Here is a 22,105-nt window from a genome sequence, read left to right as displayed (position 1 = left end):
GTGATGCTGAAAACAGCATTATGTGGATGAAGTGACCAAGTATGCCAGTAATTATGGTCTTTAATACCAATGCCAATTTATTTATGTTCTTGGGAGATAAACCAATTTCCAGTCATATTAGATGAAATCCAGCAGTATTTTAACAAGCTTGCTGAATCACTTTTTTCTGATTTGTGAAAAATGCTATTATTAGCCTAACTTTCAGTGTAACCTTGGTACATGCTTGGATTGCCTGTGTGCTGAAGTCAAACATGGTGTGTTTGTGTCCACACATGCACACCTCCACACAGTTGTCACAGACGCTGCAGTGCGAGCAGCGAGGCGGCCTGTAGAAGTGGCAGGTGGCACACCACTTCATCCGGACCTGAATGCCTTTGACGTCCACGTTTTTGTAAAGCGGCGCTCGGAAATCGTCGTCCTTGTCCTCATCCTCGTCAGCTACAGCACACACACACATTCACAGACAAAGACATTATCAGCACGCAGAGAGACACATAATGGATCGTGACAAAAATCATTTAGTTCACTCATGGATGACAAATGCAGACGTACAGAAAGATGCAGGGTTTTGATTTATGATTCCATCTGACAGGGACAACAGGGAAGCACCTTAAATGAAGCTCATCCCTGCTGTTCGCTGTCTTCAGTGAGAGCAAACACACAGAGAAAAATGAACATTGCTGTGGACGTGAGCTATTTAGTCAGCTGTGAACATTAGGACAGATTAATGGGCATGTTGCGACCTATGTACAGAATGAATAGCTTCTCTACATGCTAGTTTAGTAGGAATGTCCTCACTGTTTGCCAAAAATGGTAACAAAAACCACAAGCTTTAACCATTTTTTATTGCATTTTTTTGTCCCATTAATGCAAACCTAACCTTGTGACTGAAAGCATTTTTGTTTCCTAGTTGCAGCAGAAAAGAAAAAAAAGGCTTTCACCTGATCAAACGGTACATTCAACTGAAAATAATTTCACAGTGCTATAATAACCGCAGGGAAAGCCAGGTAGGTTCTGTGGCAGAACATGTACAAAGGCATGTAAAATAAAAAAGAAAGAGAGCGGAAAAGCAAATCAAAAGAAACAAAAGACAGAGCACAGAAATAAGTAGTTCCATAGAAGAAGACTTGCTGTGTTATAATGGCTCTCAAGTCAATTTAAATGGATTTTAGCAGGCAACAGCCAGCCAAAACAGCAGACACAAACTGCAATGTGCATCTTCTCTCTCGGCTTCTCTTCTATTTGTTCTAAAGCAACTAGGCAAAATACTGGCCCATGTCATACATTTTGCAGCACTTCTCAACGTTTATTCGTTTAAACAGGAAACTGGGAAAGTATAGTGTTTGTTTTTTCCACCGTTTTTGAAAAACATGTTAATTTGTTTTGTCAGATTATTAACCCAGTTTGAATTATGTTTACAGTGAGAAACCTTGTCCTAATTTGTCTAAATTGCACTTGCGTAGACTAACCCAACTACAATGCAGGCTTAGTGTACGTTTTAGGTTGTTTTTGAGGATTTTTAATCCTTTTTTTGAATTATTGCTCATGTGAATGTCAGCTGAAATTTATAGACAGTGGCTTCGATTGACTATCTTTGGAAGATATGAGTTGAGGAAAATTCATCCTCATACAAGATGACAAACTTATTAGCAATAAATAACAACCTCACCATATAAATGCTGTGATTTTCCTCTTGTTAGCTAGCAGCTAGCATTTAATTACTACTGACAAAGCTTTTGCCAGTAGCTACTACCCATAGCTGAGGGAGTTTATCAACAATATGGCCCATGTTCCAGTTATGCTGCCTCATTATCAAGCTCGTCAGGAATTTTTACATTTTATTACATGTAGTAATTGTTTTTTCCCTTAAACATTATATTGATTTTATTATAAACTACTTTTCATAACAGTTAAAGCTAGAAACAGTTTTAAAAGCTTAAATTAGGAAAGAGTTGGCAATTAACTCATCCAGCTGACACCCTTTCACTGATCTTTACACCCATTTTACGCACAATTGCTCCTAAATTGTTATACCTGTAAACAAACATATTTACAGCAATCTACATAAACCATTGAGTTTCACTTTATTTATATTTTTAGTTATTTATTTGAATGATTTATGTTGATAAAGTGCCATAAATGCTCAAATCTCATTTTAATTTGAATGTATATTATTTGCTGAAAACTTTTGTATTAGGTCTCACCTCAAATTATTGTGGTTCTCGCTCTCGTTTGGGTCAAATGACTCATAAAAAATAAAGAAACATTGATCAAATCAAAAATAATTAAGTAACCTCTGCGTAGTAAAGTCACACAACTACCCTTCCTCACACTAGAGTAAACTGCAAGTAAATTATGGAAAATACTTTAAATCTTCAGTTGCCAAAGTAGGTACAAAACGTCACCCTGTTATAAAATAATGGATGGTTGGTAGTTAATGTCCTGTGGCAGACAGTTTCATTTTGTGCTCAATTTGTTTGGGGTTAGTAACAAACTGAACCAGAAATATAGGAAATAGGAAAACCAGGACCACACCTACTGCTTGCAAGTATTTTAATTCCATGGTTCTCAAACTGTGACACTGGTATCACCCGTAATATTCTGGTTAACTGTTGAAGAACTCTACAGGCTATTTACACATTAAAATACCAAGATAATAAGCTAACATAACAAACATAACCTGTTTGGAACACATTCCCTGAAAAAAGACTATTCCTACTGCAGCTAAAACATTGTGGCAAACATTTATTTATCATTATATTGATATATGAATTTAATCAAAAAGACAAATTAAACAAACTCGTGGTTTGCCAGGGCTTATTGTGGAAAATATTACACGTCTCTGCTGTAACAAATGTACAATGAGCAAATATTGGCTGGTTAATTAGTTAGGCATCTGCTCAGCTAGCCAGCCTGCAGTTAGCTCCTTTACAGACAAGGTGGTCGAACCTCATAATCATAGCTTTGAGACAGTGTTATCCTTATCCTAAGGGTTTATGTGTTGCCTCTTTACTTTCACCACCAGAATTCACCGGAAAAATTTCGAAACAGTTGGATTTATCTCCCTTGTAAGCAAGATCTGCAGCTGACCTGCAGTGCTCAGCAACAGGTGGGGACAAATATTTTAGCGTTTTTTGAAACCGTAACTTTTTTTGGTTTACCTTCATACCTGTAATTGGCCAATGCCTAAAACTCTGTTTTATTTAAGGTATTTTCTTATGAGGTATAAAAAGTTGGACTATCAATGCTCTCTTGCCTTTTTTGGGCTCATTACTGGCTGTTACCGTTTTTGTTGGAAAGATAGCAAATGCTAAGTGTAGCAGAGTTTTAATGTTTAAAAAAAGCTAAAGAAGGAAACTACACAAATGACAAAAAGGGATGGGTTAAGGGCACACACACATCCTGTCCAGATAAGGGGAAAGTTATTGTTTTAACAAATGTTAATTAATCTCTAAACAAATATTTTATTGCACCTTTCCTTGGAATATTATCTAGGATTAAATAGAAATGTTTTTCCCTCTAGTTTTCTGTTCCATCTTACAAGTCAAACACTATTAAGTGCAAAAAACTCATCTGCTTATTCTGACCATTTAAATTAGCAAAGCCAGCCTTCGTTTGAATGATTAACGAGAATATAAATATTCTTCTCATGATGAAGTTATCTGGAAAGTCCTGGAATCCTCATCAAACCATTTTCAATCCAAAAAATGTTTTTTTTCCCTACAGGCAAGAAATGTAGAACATTTGGACAGTGTGCATGCTATCAAGCGTTCACACACACTTTGACAATGCTGACTGGAGATTTATTTCAGCATTTTAGGTGCCAGTGTTTAATTAACATGATTTCACTTGGGCTGCCAACAAAATAAGACATGAAGAGATGAAACAGGCACAGATTTTACAAGCTGCTGATTATTACCCCTTTGTAAAGAGAAAAATGATAACCTCCTCCTGACAGGTTCTTATCATTTCTGAGCACATTGCAGTGAAACACTGTGTACTGTAGCTTGGTGCTGTGATAAATATGCCGCCGATAAAAGATCCACTTTCCACTCCAGGACTAACAAGGATGGAAACATAAGTCCCTTTCATCTACAATAGTGCAGATAATATATTTGAAGGACAAATGTGGGAAGACATTCAGGTCAGATGTGGGTACAAACCTCGGGGGTAAACACCAGGGTCCATGAAGGTTGCCATGCTGAAGTTGGCCAAGACAAAGAGGAAGACCAGGCCATTGTAGAGAGGCACAGCTGGAGAGATTACCTTCATCAACCAGGGACACCTAAAAACACAAATAAAAACACACATTTGTGGGAATCTGCTGTTTAAACGCATATGCTTTAAACTATACTTGCTTTAACTTTCATTTGCAGCTGCATCAGTGCCTGGGTCTGCCAGGGATATGAGGAAACGATCTGATTTACAATTATGTAAACTAACCTTCTTAAGATACACAAAGGAAAAAAAATGCTGTTTTTGCTAAAAGCTCAAAATCCAAACTGTCACAAGACAAATAACATAACTCAATTCAGTTTACTTATAGCTAATACAAAACAAATGTTATTTTAAGGTACTTTGCAAGATGAGAGGTACCATTTTTATAAATAAATATTCAATCAAGTCAAATTCAGTTCCATACATTTCAGTTCAACCCTTGTTAACATACAACACTGGTGGGGTTTATTATACCAGTTGGTAAAAAATTGTTTCAATGAACCCCAGCTGACTGCAACATGTCATTGACTCTGCAGCACTCTCTCAACCCGAGGAAACAGGTGGCAACAATGGATGGTTAATTCTAGAATTGCGCCGCTCAAGGTGGCAGCAGGTTGGAGTAGCTCTGTTACTTTTGATTCTGATTTATTCTTTTTTGGGAACTATTCCTCTTGTGGTGGATACAGTTGATTTTTTTTGTATGACAGTCCGCTCCAGTGTCAGATGCTACGCAGCTTGGAGGATTTTTCTTAATACTTTCTATTTTTGGACATTTGTTAGGATGCATTGCCATGGCAACGGGGTTGTTTCTTACAACCGGGAGCAGCTGATTAATATCTCAAAAGCTCAAATAATACTTCAGCTACAACCCCAAATCCCTGATGAGTTGAAAAGGAGACGCCGTGGATGCAGAACAGGAGCTAAGAGAAGAGAGAGAAGGAGGAAGTTCAAACCATCTCTTCCGTTGATTTTGATGGGCAATGTGAGATCGTTGGGAAACAAGTTGGATGAACTCCAAGCCCTACAAAGGACCCAGCCAGAGTACCGGGCATGCAGTATCATGTGTTTTACTGAGACATGGCTGCAGGATCATATCCCCAACTCCAGCGTCTCTCTGCCGGGCTTTTTAACCATACGAGCAGACAGAGATTTAAAGAGGAGCGGCAAATGTAAAGGAGGTGGACTGGCAGTACTTGTGAACAACAGATGGTGTAATCCAGGACATGTTACTGTGAAGTGTCATCTCTGCAGTCCAGATATTGAACTGTTGGCAGTAAGTTTTCGTCCATATTATTTACCCAGAGAGTTCAACAGTGTTATGTTGGTAACAGTTTACGTTCCACCTTCCACTGTTGCTGACACTGCATGTGATGCCATCAGCTCAGTTGTTGCTAAGCTACAGACACAAAACCCCAATGCTTTTGTGGCAATTTCTGGTGATTTTAACCATGCTTCACTCTCTGCTACACTTCCAACGTTTCAACAATTTGTCAGCTGCTCTACCAGAGAAAACAAAACATTAGATTTGTTTTATGCAAATGTCAAGGACTCATACATCTCTACAGCACAACCTCCTCTAGGCAAATCAGATCACAATCTTGTTTTTCTCTGCTCGAAATATGAGCCCCTTGTTCAGAGACAACCTGTAATAAAGAGGACTGTGAGAAAATGGTCACACGAAGCTGAAGAAGCTCTGCAAGGTTGCTTTGAGGCTACAGACTGGGACGCACTGTGCCAGCCACATGGAGAGGACATCAATGCCATGGCTGAGTGTGTAACCGACTATATAAACTTCTGTGTGGATAACATCATCCCCACCAGAACCGTGAGATGCTTCCCCAATAATAAACCTTGGATCACCAGTGACCTGACCTGCTTAACAAGAAAAAAAGAGCCTTCAGAGAGGGAGACAGAGAATTATTGAGGATTATACAGAAGCAACTTAAAGTCAAGATAAGAGACAGCAAGGAGATGTACAAGAAGAAGCTGGAGAGCAAGCTACAGAAGCAACTTAAAGTCAAGATAAGAGACAGCAAGGAGATGTACAAGAATAAGCTGGAGAGCAAGCTCCAGCAAAACAATATCAGAGATGTGTGGACAGGGATGAAGAAGATTACAGGCTTCAAGCAGAAAAAGATCAGACCGATGGAGGTCTGGACAGAGCCAATGAACTGAACACATTCTTCAATAGGTTCAGTTCCCAAACAGACATTCCATCTTCCTTTGACCCACAGGACCCACAGCTGTCCAGTAACACCTCACATTTTTTATCTTCCACCTCAGCCCTAGACACTTCTGCTTCTACATGTTTGCCTTCAACCATATCAGAAAATGCTGATGCTTCCTTTGCTTCCCCTTTCCACCTGTGTGTCTCAAGAAGTCAAGTGAAGATGCAACTGGAGAGACTGAATCGAAATAAGGCTGCAGGTCCAGATTATGTCAGCCCTGGAGTCCTGAAGGCCTGTGCAGAGCAGCTCTGTGGGATTCTGCAGCACCTCTTTAACCTTAGCCTGGCACAGAAGAAGGTTCCGGTTGTGGAAGACCTCCTGTCTTGTTCCGGTACCAAAGAAAACTCACCCATCAGTCCTCAATGACTATAGACCTGTTGCCCTAACATCTCAAATCATGAAGGTCCTAGAGAGATTCCTGTTGGCCCACCTGAGTAAGCAAACAATAAACTATCAGGACCCCCTTCAGTTTGCTTATTGCTGTGGAGTTGGAGTTGAAGATGCCATCATACACCTGCTTCAACAAACCCACTGTTATCTGGACAAAGCCAGCAGCACTGTGAGAATCGTGTTCTTTGATTTCTCCAGTGCATTTAATACAATCCAACCTGATTTGCTTTGTCAGAAACTCCAGAAGACTCAGGTGGAGGCCTCAACAATCTCCTGGATCAAAGACTACTTGACAAACAGACCACAGTTTGTGAGACTGAAGGGTTATGAGTCTAACGAGGTAGTCAGCAGCACAGGAGCACCACAGGGGACTGTACTCTCACCATTCCTTTTCACTCTGTACACCTCAGACTTCCAGTACAAGACAGACTCCTGTCATCTGCAGAAATACTCAGATGATTCTGCAGTCATGGGGTGGATCAGAGATGGACAAGAAGCTGAGTACAGGAAGGTGGTGGACCGCTTTGTGGCATGGTGTGGAAACAATCATCTCATTTTGAATGTGACTAAAACAAAGGAGATGATTGTAGATTTGAAGAGAAACAGGAATAAGTCAAAAACTATTTCCATCATGGGAGAAGAAGTGGAGGTGGTGGAGGAGTATAAATACCTCGGTGTTCACCTGGACAACAGACTAGAGTGGAGATGCAACTGTGAAGCCATCTACAAGAAGGGACAGAGCAGACAGTACTTCTTGAGGAAGCTTAGGTCCTTTGGTGTTTGCAGCAAGATGCTGCATATCTTCTATAAGTCTGTTGTGGAAAGTGTGATCACTTCTACCATCATTTGCTGGGGAAGCAGCATCAGAGCCAGGGACTTAAAAAATCTCAACAAGCTGATAAAGAAGGCTGGCTCTGTTCTGAGGACTCCTCTGGAACCTCTGGAGATCATTGTGGAAAGACAGATTCTTCATAAAATGAAGAACATTATGGAGAACCCTGAGCATCCTCTTCATAAGACTGTCCTACAACAACAGAGTGTCTTCAGTCAGAGGCTTCTTCAGATCTGCTGTAAGACGGAGCGCTACAGGAGATCCTTCCTGCCCACAGCCATCAGCATCTACAATGGCTCTTTGAGGAAACCTTCATAATATGAGCTATAACAACATTTAATTTCCCTTTGGGATTAATAAAGTATTTTTGAATTGAATTGAATTGTTAACTGCCTGGAGCTGTTTAATTTACAGCAATTCCTCTTAATGAGCAAATAAATATTATCAGCTGAAATCAAATAATATTAAAACTGGTGCCAAATGGGATCGTGTCAGTGAATTATAATGTTTGTGTGGTCACTCTAGACATGTTAAAGTTGAGTTGTTCATCTGTGGTTTTACCACAGCCAGAGACTCGTAAAGAAGTTTGGCTAAATAAAGGAAGGGGGGTTCCACACTCACGCTGCCATATTTTTAAAACTCCAACCCTCAAAGCCACTTGAATAAAGTTTTACAATAATCTCACTTGACCCTCCTAACAGTCCTCTTATGCAGAATATAAAAAGGTGCTATGTAGGAGGAGCTGGCCTCTCTCTGTGACACCGTGACACTTGGTTGAAGGTTTCATTTCACTATGTCATGTCTGACTTCCCTCAGGGATTCTGTAAATATTAATTTTCTTTCGCCCAATGTTTCTGAATTATCATAGCTGAGAAAGCCCACAATGGCCGTTTGGCGCCCACTACAACATAGCTGCTAAAATCTTGGTAACAATGTTTGGTGCTGAACGGAAAGAAAGTGGAGCAATTACTGAGTTCTATTTACAGATATCAACTGGTATAAATGTGGAATAGTAGCTTGCAGGACTGATTCAAAAAGATGACAATTTTCTGGGATTTCTCATTTATAGGATTTTTCCACCAAAGCAGTTTGAATGCTAAACTGGGGATGGCACTGGAGCAAGTTCTTAACTTCTTGTACTAAAAAGGACCTGTTTGGTTTTCCACAGCCAGAGAGACAGCTTGGTGCCACATCATTACGTCACCTAAATGTTTTTTCCTCAATCTGTTGTATTCTGAAGAGGATTATAACATTTTGCAGCTCATTAGGGCTGCAACTAACGGTTATTTTGCTAATCGATTGGGCTGTCGACTATTTTTTCGATTAATCGATTAATAGTCGGATAGCAAAAGGTGTTTAATTAGAGATTTTTTACAGAATTTGAACCAGGCTAAAGCTAAAACTATGCCAGTTCTAGAAAGCATATTTACAGACAAAGAAGTTTTTTCATCTTAAATGAAGATGTAAATATTTTTTTGTAAAATTTGGTCTAATTACTGCTCTGAGTAGGTTGTTCTTTCAGCAAATGGCATGTTGTAGTCTGTATACTATAGTTAATGATTATTCGATTACTAAATTAGTTGACGATTATTTCAATAATCAATTAATCACGATTAATCCGATTAATTGTTTCAGCCCTACAGCTCATCATGCAGACCCTCATCATTCCTTGATGGACGTTATCAAAACAAACTACTGAAAATTTTGAAACAGTAAACTCATGTTATTCCAGCAATAATACAATCTTGTGTTGAAGTTTAGTGGTTTTGTGAGATTTAGGCAAAAGAAAGAAAATGGGGCACTCTGACAAGTTACCCAGCGATTTGTATATGTATAAATTATTTTTCTACAGTGCTAGAATTAGTTGATTTTGTATACACTGTAATAAATGACAGCACTGAAGTAAGATTTTCAAAGTTGTAAGATGCCTCAAAATAAACTCCTGCTTCCCCATTTAAGTCAGTTAAAAGTACTGGCAAAAACACAAAACTATCTGACTCCACAACTAGAATATTTTAAAAGTCCGTTTTATGTGCTCTTCCTTTCTGAACACAGCTTCAGTGGCTCATTTTGTGACAGATATCGTATTTACTATTACAAGAAAAACATCAGAGTGGATCTCTGTGGAATTGACTTCACTCAGCAGGCTCTCGTGCGCAGGACTGCGCCGTCATCACATCTTTGGCAACAAGCAGGCCTGGTACAAATCTTTCAAAGCATCTTCACAAAAATGCAATAGCAAGCAGTTCCAACATCTTACAAAAACAACGCATTTACCTTTCAAAGGCTCATGTATTTTTGCCCACAGTGGGAAGCTGCTGAGCCAGATAAGCAGCTGCAAAAAATGGAGTAAAGTTAATACTTTATTACATCAGCAGCTGCTCTAATCAGTGAAAGATTAGTCAAAGTGGTCTCACCATCACCATTACCAATTAAAACAACCAGAAAAAACAAAGATGGCTGGGCATTGGACTGAGGCAGCAATCAGAAATTTAGCAAGTAATTGCGTATTGTGAACTTTTACTGTTCAATGAAATTTCTTTGTCCAAAAATGAAATAGTTAAATGTGTATTTATTTTTAAACAGTTCAGGTAAAGTCCGAATGGAACCGTGCAATAAAGCCTGAGAGGGAGGAACAAGTACTCCAGCCTTTTTATAGTGAGCAAGCACAAGGTGTAGAAGTTAAATTGACCTGAGATGAATGTAGTAGTAGCCTGATAATCAATCAATGGCCAATCATTTCTTAACTTGCAAGATCTCCTAAATCTATTTTACTTTTCACATGGACCAGTGTATTACTGAGAAAAAGGAAAAAAAGCTGAATATGAAAATGATCAAGTCAATCAGGAGATCTTTTTTGTTCGGATTAAGACCTTTATTGCACAAACTGTATTGTTTTCAAGTACAGGTGGAGAGATTGAAATTAGAGCAGATTTAATTAATTGTACGGACCTCTGTTCTCAGGTTGATCATGCTAACCAGGCTGAACCCTTATATAACAGTTTAGAAAGTCAAGTCCAAACAATTTTGCAGGCGTAAATCTCTTTTCAGTAAGTCTCTGAAATATACCTTGGAGAAATAAAATAAACATGGAAAATGACATCTAGCAAACACTTGCACAAATAACACAAAATACCCACAGTTACCTTCTGCAAAGTCCGATTACCTCTGCCACAGCTTGAAGTCCATAGCTACCAAACTCACAGGAATCAGGAAAACTAATTATTTTATGTTTTTAAGTTCATCCCCTAAATCACTAAAGCAGACTGCTTAAACTAGAGCCCAAAATCACACTGGTGACATCATTTCAGAAACATGACCAAAAGGTCCTAAAAGGGGAATATGTTTTAGTAATCTTTTCACATTCAATGGATGTCTTTGAAAAACATTTTCAATGTTCTGTTTTCCTTGTTGACTTTCAGTCATATAATGCACTAATTTATTATTTTACAAGGGTTAAAGAATGCTTTTGTGTTGCTGGTAAAATGCCCAAAAATGTGCACAACAAAATGTACTTTTCAAGCTTAAATGTACCTGCTGTATTGTATGTACTGTATGTACAAAGGTACGTGCTTTAGTTTTCAGTCTGTTTTGATAACTACCACAAACTTAAACTTCTACATACATATTAATCATAATGTTCTAATTGTTTCCTTTGGGATTATTAAAGCTGTGAATACCACCTTTTATAAGATTAGAGCTAAAGCTGAATCTGACAGACACCTGTAACACCAAGCAATGCTGCTGGGCCACTGGGAACAATTACAGTAATGCATTCAGCTCCTGGTGAGAAAGCCATCTTATTGATTAGTTAAATAAGTCTGAACTCAGCAGGACTCACATGGGAGGCCCATTCTTACACCGAGACACTGATGCAGAATCTGCTGCAAGGTCAGATCTGTTCCACCTGTCAGAGAGGAGATTTTAATTTAAAAAAAGGTCCTTCAAAGGTTTTTTCCCTACATTGGGCTCTGATGGATGTTTGCTTCATTATTCGCTTGCTCTCTCTCTAATTAGAATTCAGAAATGTCAGCATTGCTTACTCTCAACTCTTGGGATGCGCCACTCTCCTGAAGCTCTGCATCCCAGCAGAGAGCATTCAGTATTTCTCACACACATCAGCACAGAGATTGTTGTCAGAGGAGACAGGGGTGATGTTTTTCTGATGGGGGAGAGCTGAACACAGTCCCAGGAAGGTCAGGCCAAGAACAGAACTTCCCAGATTGAAGAGGCAAGATGAAGTTCAGCTCCACGGGCCCAGTGTCATTCATAAAGGAAGAGTTTTTCATGCATACCCCAAATAGCAGAGCAGAACAATTTCAATGTGAGCTCTGAACACAGAAAATGTAACAGGCAAAAACTTAAACGTTTTATATTTTTAATTCTGCTCTAAAATGTTAAAAAGTGTAAATAATGTTCTTCTAGAGTTCCCCTGACCCTGAACTTTAGTTTTACTCACATGGTGAGACGTTCTCAGACACTCATCACTGTTTAAACAATCTTTTCTGGGTGGTATGACTCTACATTATACAACTTCAGTGACTGTTTAAAAACAAGAATTAGATGCACACGTTTGAATTTATTGTGGGTATTCTCTAGACTGCACAGGATCATAAATAGACCTTTAATTCTTTAAAAAGCTCATACCCCTTTAATGAGATTGGGTTAAATGTCTCTGAGCAAGTTGCACCTCGACCATCCCAACATTTTATGTAGTCATCACCAAGCTTCTGGGATATTCTGGCTGGATATATGACCATTTGGAGAAACTGGTAAATTGTCCATTAATAGTTCATGCATTTTTAACAATTTTTCTCATTCCAAAACCGTTTTTGATGCCTCTTTGGGATCAATGTTCTGCTGGAACATCTAACTCTGTCCAAGTTTCAAAGTTCAGATCCAGCAGTTAGGTGAATGGTAAAATGATTGAAAATGAGTTTTAATGATCAGGAACAATCCAAGAACCACCAAAGTCTGGCATGAACCGAAAGATAAGGGAAGCCCACATCGTCAGGTTTCAATGAGTCAAGTTTTAAATCTCTATGGGCCGGGAAGGTGCCAAACTAGGAAAGTTTACGCTGTCAATCACGACAGCCAGGCTCGTTGACAGCTTTGTAAGTTTGTTTGTGTAATTTTGACGCTTTGTGAATTACAGAAAATCCTCTGTAAGTTTAAACGTGTGCAAGTAATTCATGTTTTAAAATTCAGAGAAGTTGTAGGTTGTATAATCATTCCGAACTGAAACAAATAATGGTTAAAATGCATCAATAAAAACCTACAATTAATATGACATGCATGCTCATGATGAGTGAATTTAAATTTCTGACCCATCTCTGTGGCTATATGTCAGGGTCCTACAGTAACATGAGTGGCCATTAAGCTTGCTTTAATGAATTTTGCCGCCGAACACTTTTAAACTAAGATTGCTATTTTGTATTGATTGTTTTTAGTATTGTTGAAATGCTCACACAGATATGTGAATGAAAACGAATGTTAGAAATACAAAACAAGGTTCTTCTTGAGTTCTGTTTAGCGACCAGGGGCCTAAGGAGAAGGCTGCCTCTCACACAATGAAGAAGGATCCTGAGATTCTACAAGGCATGCTCATCTCCATCTGCATTTTTTGCTCAGAGCTCAGCATCATTTGCATTTTAATAATTGCATAAGGAGGCCACATGAAAAGCAATGAAGTACTTTGGCCCCAAAGTCTGTCCTCTTATACTGTATATTTACATATTTATCAACCCGCTGCCTGGTGAAGAAAACAATTTTTTCTGTTCCACAAAAGCAGCTTGCACACTACATTACAATAAAGCCATGCTGCATGACATTTGCTGCATTTCTTTGGCAGTTTGTAATTTACCCCTTTAAATGATTGTTAATGGGCGCGGTGCTGATGGTGTAGGGGTTAAGCGCGCGACCAGGTGCAGAGGCTACAGTCCTCAAAGTGGCTGTCCCGGGTTCAAGTCCCAGACCTGGTGACATTTGCCGAATGTTGCTCCCTCTCTCTACCCCTCTTTCCTGTCTGCCTACTGTCAAAAAATACATAAATAAAGGCCACTAGTGCCAAAAAAATATCTTTAAATTATTGTTAATTTTCAATAAAAAATAACATAAAATTCAATGAAATTCAAAGATACTTTTTTAATCGCAAAGGGAAACTAAATGTTATTATACAGGTTTCTTCAAAGAGCTGTTGTAGATATTTAAACAACACAAAACCCAAAGTATTATTTTAGGCAATACTCATTTTAAAACAACAATTTGAAAGACAATGAGTGTATAAAGAGCCATGTTTGAAATACTATAGGTCACATACTATTGTTCCTTTTCAACTATGTGCTCTGGAAGGTTTTTCCCCTGAAACCTTTTATTTTAAAAGATTCATCAGTTGTGTGCGTTTCTAGTATGCTTTCCAATTCAAATTCAATTCAATTCAAAAATACTTTATTAATCCCAAAGGGAAATTAAATGTTGTTATAGCTCATATTATGAAGGTTTCCTCAAAGAGCCGTTGTAGATGCTGATGGCTGTGGGCAGGAAGGATCTCCTGTAGAGCTCCGTCTTACAGCAGATCTGAAGAAGCCTCTGACTGAAGACACTCTGTTGTTGTAGGACAGTCTCATGAAGAGGATGCTCAGGGTTCTCCACAATGTTCTTCATTTTATGAAGAATCTGTCTTTCCACAATGATCTCCAGAGGTTCCAGAGGAGTCCCCAGAACAGAGTCAGCCTTTTTTATCAGCTTGTTGAGCTTTTTTAAGTCTTTTTTTTAAGTCTTTTTAAAGTTTTTTTAAAGTTTTTTAAGTCAATACCGTACTTTGAAAACCCTAATAAAACAAGAAGTAAAATGCAGTTAATATTGCCTGTCAATCTATTACATTTTAGTTTTATCAGTGGGAATACGTATTTGCAAATACAATAATTAAACTCTATCATTACTATCTTTTCATTGTTCTGAGGAGAGGAATCACCGGCCACAGCAACAAGTTTAGAAAGCCATTTAAAGATCTCAGCACTGATCTCTGATGGATTCAGAGGGGTTATAGTTTACAAGACTATTGATTCAAACTCTGTAGAAATGTGTAACTTTAAATCTATTGTACCAATCCTGACCACTGGTTGTCTAGGTGGTGTCCAGAAAATGATGTGGGCTACATTGATAATTGGCGAACATTTTGGGGAAAACCTGGTCTGATCCGGAGAGAGAGTATCCATCCCACTTTGGATGGAGCAGCTCTTCTTTCTAGGAATTTGGCCGAATTTATTAGTTCTCCAAAACTTTGGCCGAATCTATTAGTTCTCCAAAACTCTGACAACCCAGGGTTCAGACCAGAAAGCAGGGTCGTAGTCTAACACTCCTCTCTGCAGCTTCTGTACTGCTACCCACCCATTACCCTATTAAGACAGTGTCTCACCCACGGCCAAAATTTAATAGGTTAAAAAATAATCTAAAAGGAGGAAATAATGAAAATCTTATAAAAATAAAAGACCGAAAAGAAAAATAAAACAATTAAATGTGGCTTACTGAACCTAAAATCTCTCTCTTCAAAGACGTTGCTAGTTAGTGACCTGATTTGTGACAATCAGATTGATTTATTTTGCCTCACTGAAACCTGGCTGCAGCAAGAGGATTATGTTACTATAAATGAGTCAACTCCTACTAATTATTTAAATTTTCACATTCCTTGAAATACTTGGTGAGGAGGAGGAGTAGCAACCATCTTTCAGTCGGATTTATTGATTAGTCCCAGACCAATCAATAGCTACAACTCTTTTGAATATTTAATCCTTAGTTTTCCTCATTCAAATTGCAAAGCACTAAAACCACTTCTGTTTGTTGTTTTGTACCGTCCACCAGGCCCTTACTCTCAATTTTAGATCAGTTTTCAGACCTTTTATCTGATTTAGTGTTAAATACAGATAAGGTTATTATAGTGGGGGATTTTAACATTCATGTTGACACTGAAAGTGATAGCCTAAATATAGCGTTTAATGCTATCTTAGGCTCGAAACATTAACAAACCTACCCACCTTTGTCTTCATTCTCTGTACCTTGTGCTGACATATGGCATTGAGTATAATGACATAACAATATTTTCTCATAACCCTATGCTGTCTGACCATTTTTTAATAACCTTTGAGTTTAATTTAACCGAGTACTCCACATCTGAAAGAAAATTTCATTATAGTAGATCATTATCAGACAATGCTGTAACAACCTTCAAAGAATCTGTTCCACTTTTAATTTCCTCATTATCACAGAAAAACACAGTGGAGGGCAATAATTCTGTTTCTGCCCCTTCACAAATAATTATCTTGTTCATAATGTTTCTTCATCATTGCGTGATGCATTAGACAATGCAGCCCCCTTGAAAAAGAAGGTAATTATTCATAGCAGGCTTGCTCCCTGGTTTAATTCAGAGTTGCGTACTTTAAAGCACAATGTTAGAAAATTGGAGAGAAAATGGTGCTCTTCACACCTAGAGGATTCCTACTTAATCTGGAAAAATAGCCTACTGTTGTATAAAAAGACACTTCACCAAGCTAGAACAGCTTATTTCTCATCATTAATAGAAGAGAACAAGAATAATCCTAGGTTTCTCTTTAGTACAGTTGCTAAACTTACACAGAGTCATAGCTCTGTTGAGCCATCCATTCCCTTAGCTCTCAGCAGTCATGACTTTATGGGATTCTTCTTAAACAAAATTGATTTTATTAAAAATAAAACCATTGACATACTCCCCAAGATGATTACTTCATCCTCAGCAAGTGAGACAACATTGGAAGTAACTGTGTAACCTGATCTGTGTTTGGACTGTTTTGATCTTGTGGAGCTTCCTGAGTTATCAGAAATATTAGCTTCATCTAAACCTTCAACTTGTATGTTAGACTCAATCTTAAGAACATAAAAACTTGGATGACTTTAAATTTTCTGCTTCTAAATTCAGATAAGACAGAAGTTGTCGTCTTTGGACCGGAGTCTTTAAAAAAGAAACCGCTTAGTCAATCACTTAACCTGGATGGCATTAAATTAACCTCCGATAATAAAGTAAAAAACCTTGGTGTTATTTAAAAGCCTTCAGCTGATTCAAAATGCTGCAGCAAGAGCTCTGATGAAAATTAAAAAGAGAGATCATATTTCTCCTATTTTAGCTTCCCTTCATTGGCTCCCTGTTAAATTTAGAATAGAATTTAAAATTCTCCTCCTCACATATAAAGCGCTTAATGATTTAGCTCCATCATACATCAGAGATCTGATTGTTCCATATATTCCTAACAGAGCACTTCGTTCTCAGACTGCAGGTTTACTGGTGGTTCCTAGAGTCTCTAGAAGTAGAATGGGAGGCAGGTGCTTTATTTATCAGGCTCCTCTCTTGTGGAACCAGCTCCCAGTTTTAGTCCGTGAGGCAGACACCCCATCTACTTTTAAGGCTAGGCTTAAAACCTTCCTTTTTGATAAAGCTTATAGTTAGAGTGGCTTAGGTTATCCTGAGCTATCTCTGTAGTTATGCCGCTATAGGCTTAGGCTGCTGGAGGACATAATGACCACTTTCACCCTCTTTGCTACATTCTCACACTACTTTCCAATTTTGCATTATTTGCTGTTATTTCAGCTTTTAACTTTATGTTCTCTCTCTTTTCTCTTCCTAGAAGTTACAGCTGGCCTGACTCTGTGTCTACCTGTGACACCTTTCTGGAGCGGGGCATCGTCCAAGCTTCTGCTGGCAACAGCTTAACGCTCACCCTCTACCGATGATCCACTTGGCCCTGTCTTTCAGTGTTTAACTCTTTCTCTCTCCCATTAACATTTACTTTTCCTTCCCATAGAAAGTACTCCTGGATCAGTGCTTCTGTGTTCTCTTTGTGTCTCTGCTCTGTTCTCTCAAACCTCCAGTCGGTCGTGGCAGATGGCCGCTCACACTGAGCCTGGTTCTGCTGGAGGTTTCTTCCTGTTAAAAGGGAGTTTTTCCTCTCCACTGTCGCTACATGCATGCTCAGTATGAGGGATTGCTGCAAAGTCAACGCCAGTGACTGTCCACTGGCGCTACATGCTCATCCAGGAGGAATGAATGCTGCAAGTCTCTGACTCGATGCAATCTGCTGTGTTTCTTAGATAGAAAAACTTTTTATCCAATTTGAATAAATAACTGAATCTGACTGCACTGTTCAATGGTTAGGATTAATTGGAATGTATGTACTTGATTTTGTGAAGTGTCTTGAGACGACTTGTGTTGTGAATTGGTGGTATATAAATAAACTGAATTAAACTGAATTGAATTTTATTTAGACACTTGGTGTGGAAGAAGAAAAATGTTTCCCTTTCTGGAAGTGAAAAGCTATGATTTTCAGCAGCAATACTATAAACTACACTTCTGTCACAGTGATTACACTGAATATCTTCTGCAAAGTCACACCAAACTCCTTGGAAAGGTGAAACTGTGACAAACTTTAAATGAGTTTGCCTACACAGACGTCCTTGTTTACTTGGTCAGAGTAGAAGAGAAAAAGTTCTGGTCAGGATTACAACCTGGAATTCTACAGTCAAAACTTGTGATTATTTAACAAAGGTTACACTCTTGAGACGTTTCAAAACTGAGAGTCAGTGTTTTCGCACTGCCCTGGCAGGAGAGGCCGAATCAGGATGCATAGAACAAAGCATACAGTGACTAGCAGGCAAGAGGGCATGGAAATTAATTAAAGAATGATTTCTATTACATTCACTACTTGATTAGGACTTGTCCTTGCAAGACCATCTGAATGTAAATGTGAAATAAAAACCATTCTGAATCAAAGACCACAGAAAATAATGTTTCACGAATAATCCCCTGAAAGCTTTCTGTAAATGTAGATAAACATTTCAATGAGCAGATGGCTCCAGCTGATCAGACAAAATGTTTACTTTGTGTTAAAAGAATGAGTTGGGATGTGAGCTCTCAAATGTGTATTTGTCTAACAAAAGGAATATATACCTCAATTTTTCTTCTCTCATCCTCTTACTAACACTTTTAAACTGTAGCATTACTGGAAATCCACGGATTTGTTCATCTTGGCAATCATGCCTCTAATGAGGACTCTGGGAGAAATGTCTCTGACAGGGAACACAACAAATAACCACTGCCTGCTCTCATAATCCAGTAAATAAATGTCAATTACTTTTCCTAATTAAAGACAGCTTGGAGGGAACACACACCAATGTGTGTTGTGTAAGGCAGGGTCAGAGCTCTCCAACGGGCGAGGACATGTGCGTTGGCTTTTTTTCATGCACCCCGTGGGAAACTGAAAACCAGTACAGAACTATGGGTCAGCCAGAATAAATGAGGCTTATCGAGCTAAAAACAGACGGTGGCTTAACAAGACAAGTGTAGTAAATATCTGTGGGTAAATGGACTGAAGCACCAGAGAAGTGTGTGCCAGCACAACTGGACATTGGTGGGTGTGGTCATGAAGGCCAACACATAGAAAAGAAAGCAAATGCAGCTGAAGTTGGCTTCCTCTGTCACATTCCTCACTGATCTTATTCTAGGCTCCCAGCACCACAACCCACATATGCAACCATTGTCAGAAGCCTTGAGAGTTACAACTCAAGGGGAGGCAACAGAGTAATTCATTTTGGTCTGCAGCCTGTTTTCAGGTAGCTGGGAACTGGACGGTTGTTATGGCAACAGGGGCAATGAATGGTGTTTAACTTAAAGATCTGTGGTAAAAACTGTTGGACTCCATTACTTATTTTTTTTTTTTTTTAAGAAAAAAGATTTTAATCTTAAGCAGTAGTGAAACCAGTCACACCAAATGTGGTCCAGAGGAACTGGTCTTCCTAAAATATGCTCAGCTGTGAGCCTCTTAATATAGAACCTACTTACAATACTGGATCACTTTAGAGAGTCAGGTTTTCAGTTTCAGTTCAATTGATCTATTTATGTAGCACCGATTCAGAACAAATGTCGTCTCAAGGAACTTTAAAAAAATAATCTGTTAAAATTCTTCCAAATCAGAAAAATGTATTCAAATACTCCTTGAAATCAAATTTCCGATGTTTTAAATAGGAAGGCTCCAGGCATCCCCAAGTCCCTTCTCATTATGGCTTCTATGCATATAAAACATAGTTAGGTTGCAGGAATAAAACATTATTTATTATCATCTGACCATTTGTATTTCATGAAAGGTATTTGGCTCTGTGTGTAAAGAATTTAGTTATCCAAATACAAATCATCAAATGTGCAATGTACTGTTTTTACTTGGGTTTTTTCTTTAACTGCAGCAATGTTATACATTTGGTATAAATTGAGATGTTACTTGAAGAGTTTGTGAACCACTGATTAAAACTGTTCTAAACCCACAAGTGTACACACATTATCTTTAGCTGACAGCTACAGGCAAGGAGTCTAATAAATGCATTTTTAATTACATTTAAGAAGCTAGCAACAATAAAAAACCTGTTAACCCCATCAAGCTTCCATATCAATTCCAAGAAAAAGCTAGAAAAAGAGCACGTAAGTGGAACTGAGCTGAAACCCGAGGAGGAATTCCAAAATTACAGCAGACGGTACAGAGACTCACAGGCTGAGGAATAAATAGAGAGCAAAAGAGACATGGAGACTGAAGGCAGGAGTTAGATCAACGCAAAGCACTCACAGAGTTTAGGAACCAAGTCAAGAAGCTGTTGACCTAAATTGTTGTGTGCTGAATGCACAATGACCCTTCAATTTCCATAACTGCCCACCCTCACTGCCCCCCTGTCCAGTAGAACTATGACTATTACAGTAACATATCAGTGAACTTTGTCTAAAATCTGCTCCATCCACACTGGTGAGGTCAGTCCAATTCTCTTTTAACTCCCTAAAAGAAACTGAGGTTGAATTGTGAGAGGTCAAGCACAAAATGACACAAACACAAGCTGCTCTCTAGAAAACAGAACAGCCCCCTTAGTCCACAGTAGAGGCTGACATTTGTTCGGGAATCCCATGGGTCACGGGATTCCCATGGGAATCCCACGGGATGGGAGACAGCGTTAGTAAAGATCACATGATTGGTACGTTACAGGATAAAAAATGAACGGGAGCAGACGGGAGCGGGAACTAACCAATAGGAGGGAAAACAAACTAGGATCAATTGTCTTTGGAAATGTAAAACTGAAACTTTGTTATAAACTTTAAGAAAAAAAACTTGGATCGACACCGCCATTGTGTAGTTTTTTTCCCAAGAAGCCTATACTATAATGCGAGTCAAACGAACTACACGACCCACAAGCCAACAGTGCTTCAGATTGACGTTTTCCACCTGCGTTCAGAACGCAGCAATGGAGGGAGCAAATGCAGGTGGAGAACTGGACGTGGTAAAATTGGATTTGCAACGTGAAGTCAGAAGTAAGGAGTTATCTATTAAACTCGTAGAGCTCACAGGAAAGTCGCAAATATTACCGAACTTCAAGAGAGTTGAATGTAGCGGTGTTAACACGCAGTATGCTGCTTGTAAAACGTGTTTAGTCGTAATCAAGTACATCAGTGATTAAGGGACACTTGTAAGGCAAATTCTGGATTGAATCAGCCGTGCATCCCTTCATTCGTCAAACAAAAAGTACCATCATGTGTCAAGTCTCATCTGACAAACAAAATTACTCACATGTGCACTAAAGATTTAAGAGCCTTTGCCACAGTAGAAGGGAAAGGCTTCATCAAGGGAATATATTAAATAAATACGTTGTGAAACAGAAAAATTTTTTATGTACCATTAAATGTACAATTTATTTATTTATTTATTTAATACATCATTAAATATTAAGTGTACCACTAATTATGTCATGTCATCTTTAAAATTATACTTAATTATTCAGTGGCACATTTAATTGCATAATAGTCCATTTCATGATATAATGGTACATTTATTGTTTATAATGATGTATTAAATGGTACCTTTAATTTAATGGCACATTTAATGTTATATTACTTTCATGTTACATTTACTTCACTTATGGGACATTCACAACATTTATTTATTTACTGATGATTTTATCATTTTAATTTTGTCCAGTTTGACCCTCCATTCTTGAATCAGGTGTGCTGGAGCAGACACACATCTAAAACTTGCAGGGAAGCGGTCCCTTAGGACCAGGGCTGTGAACCATTGGGGTACAGTTTCTAAATTGTGAAGGTAATGCCTTTTTGCACTTTTGTTCACCAAGTACATTTCTCTTGCTAGGTGCATTTTTCTTTCGTTTCAGCAATTTGAAACATAAAAGTAATGTCATTGTTCAAAGGAAACAATCATGCAATAAATGAGTAAAATACAACTATGTACATTTTGTTTATTCAGCTAAGATAGGCGTGGTCTGTTTCCTTGTTTGATATTTTATTATTTCTTCATTATTATTCTTTTTACTTTAATTGGCCTTTACTACAGCTAAAAACAGGGACTTAACTGGTCCTTCAAAGAAATTG

At 38.4% G+C, this 22,105-nt stretch overlaps 1 protein-coding gene across 3 annotated transcripts in view; it reads right to left on the bottom strand.

Moving 5' to 3' along the window:
• Positions 1 to 22,105, bottom strand: part of zdhhc8b (zinc finger DHHC-type palmitoyltransferase 8b) — a 99,316-nt gene that overhangs the window by 14,190 nt on the left and 63,021 nt on the right. For all 3 annotated transcript variants that reach the window (XM_047381269.1, XM_047381266.1, XM_047381267.1), the window contains exons 2-3: positions 4,164 to 4,285; positions 281 to 438 (exon numbers count right to left, since the gene is read on the bottom strand). In XM_047381269.1, the coding sequence (XP_047237225.1) occupies positions 281 to 438; positions 4,164 to 4,272 (267 nt within the window). In that variant the 5' untranslated portion in view covers positions 4,273 to 4,285. The remainder of the gene's footprint in view (positions 1 to 280; positions 439 to 4,163; positions 4,286 to 22,105) is intronic.

This window comes from Girardinichthys multiradiatus, chromosome 12 (assembly GCF_021462225.1).
Source record: "Girardinichthys multiradiatus isolate DD_20200921_A chromosome 12, DD_fGirMul_XY1, whole genome shotgun sequence".
NCBI lineage: Eukaryota > Metazoa > Chordata > Actinopteri > Cyprinodontiformes > Goodeidae > Girardinichthys > Girardinichthys multiradiatus.
This window is presented reverse-complemented; position numbering and strand designations above follow the sequence as displayed.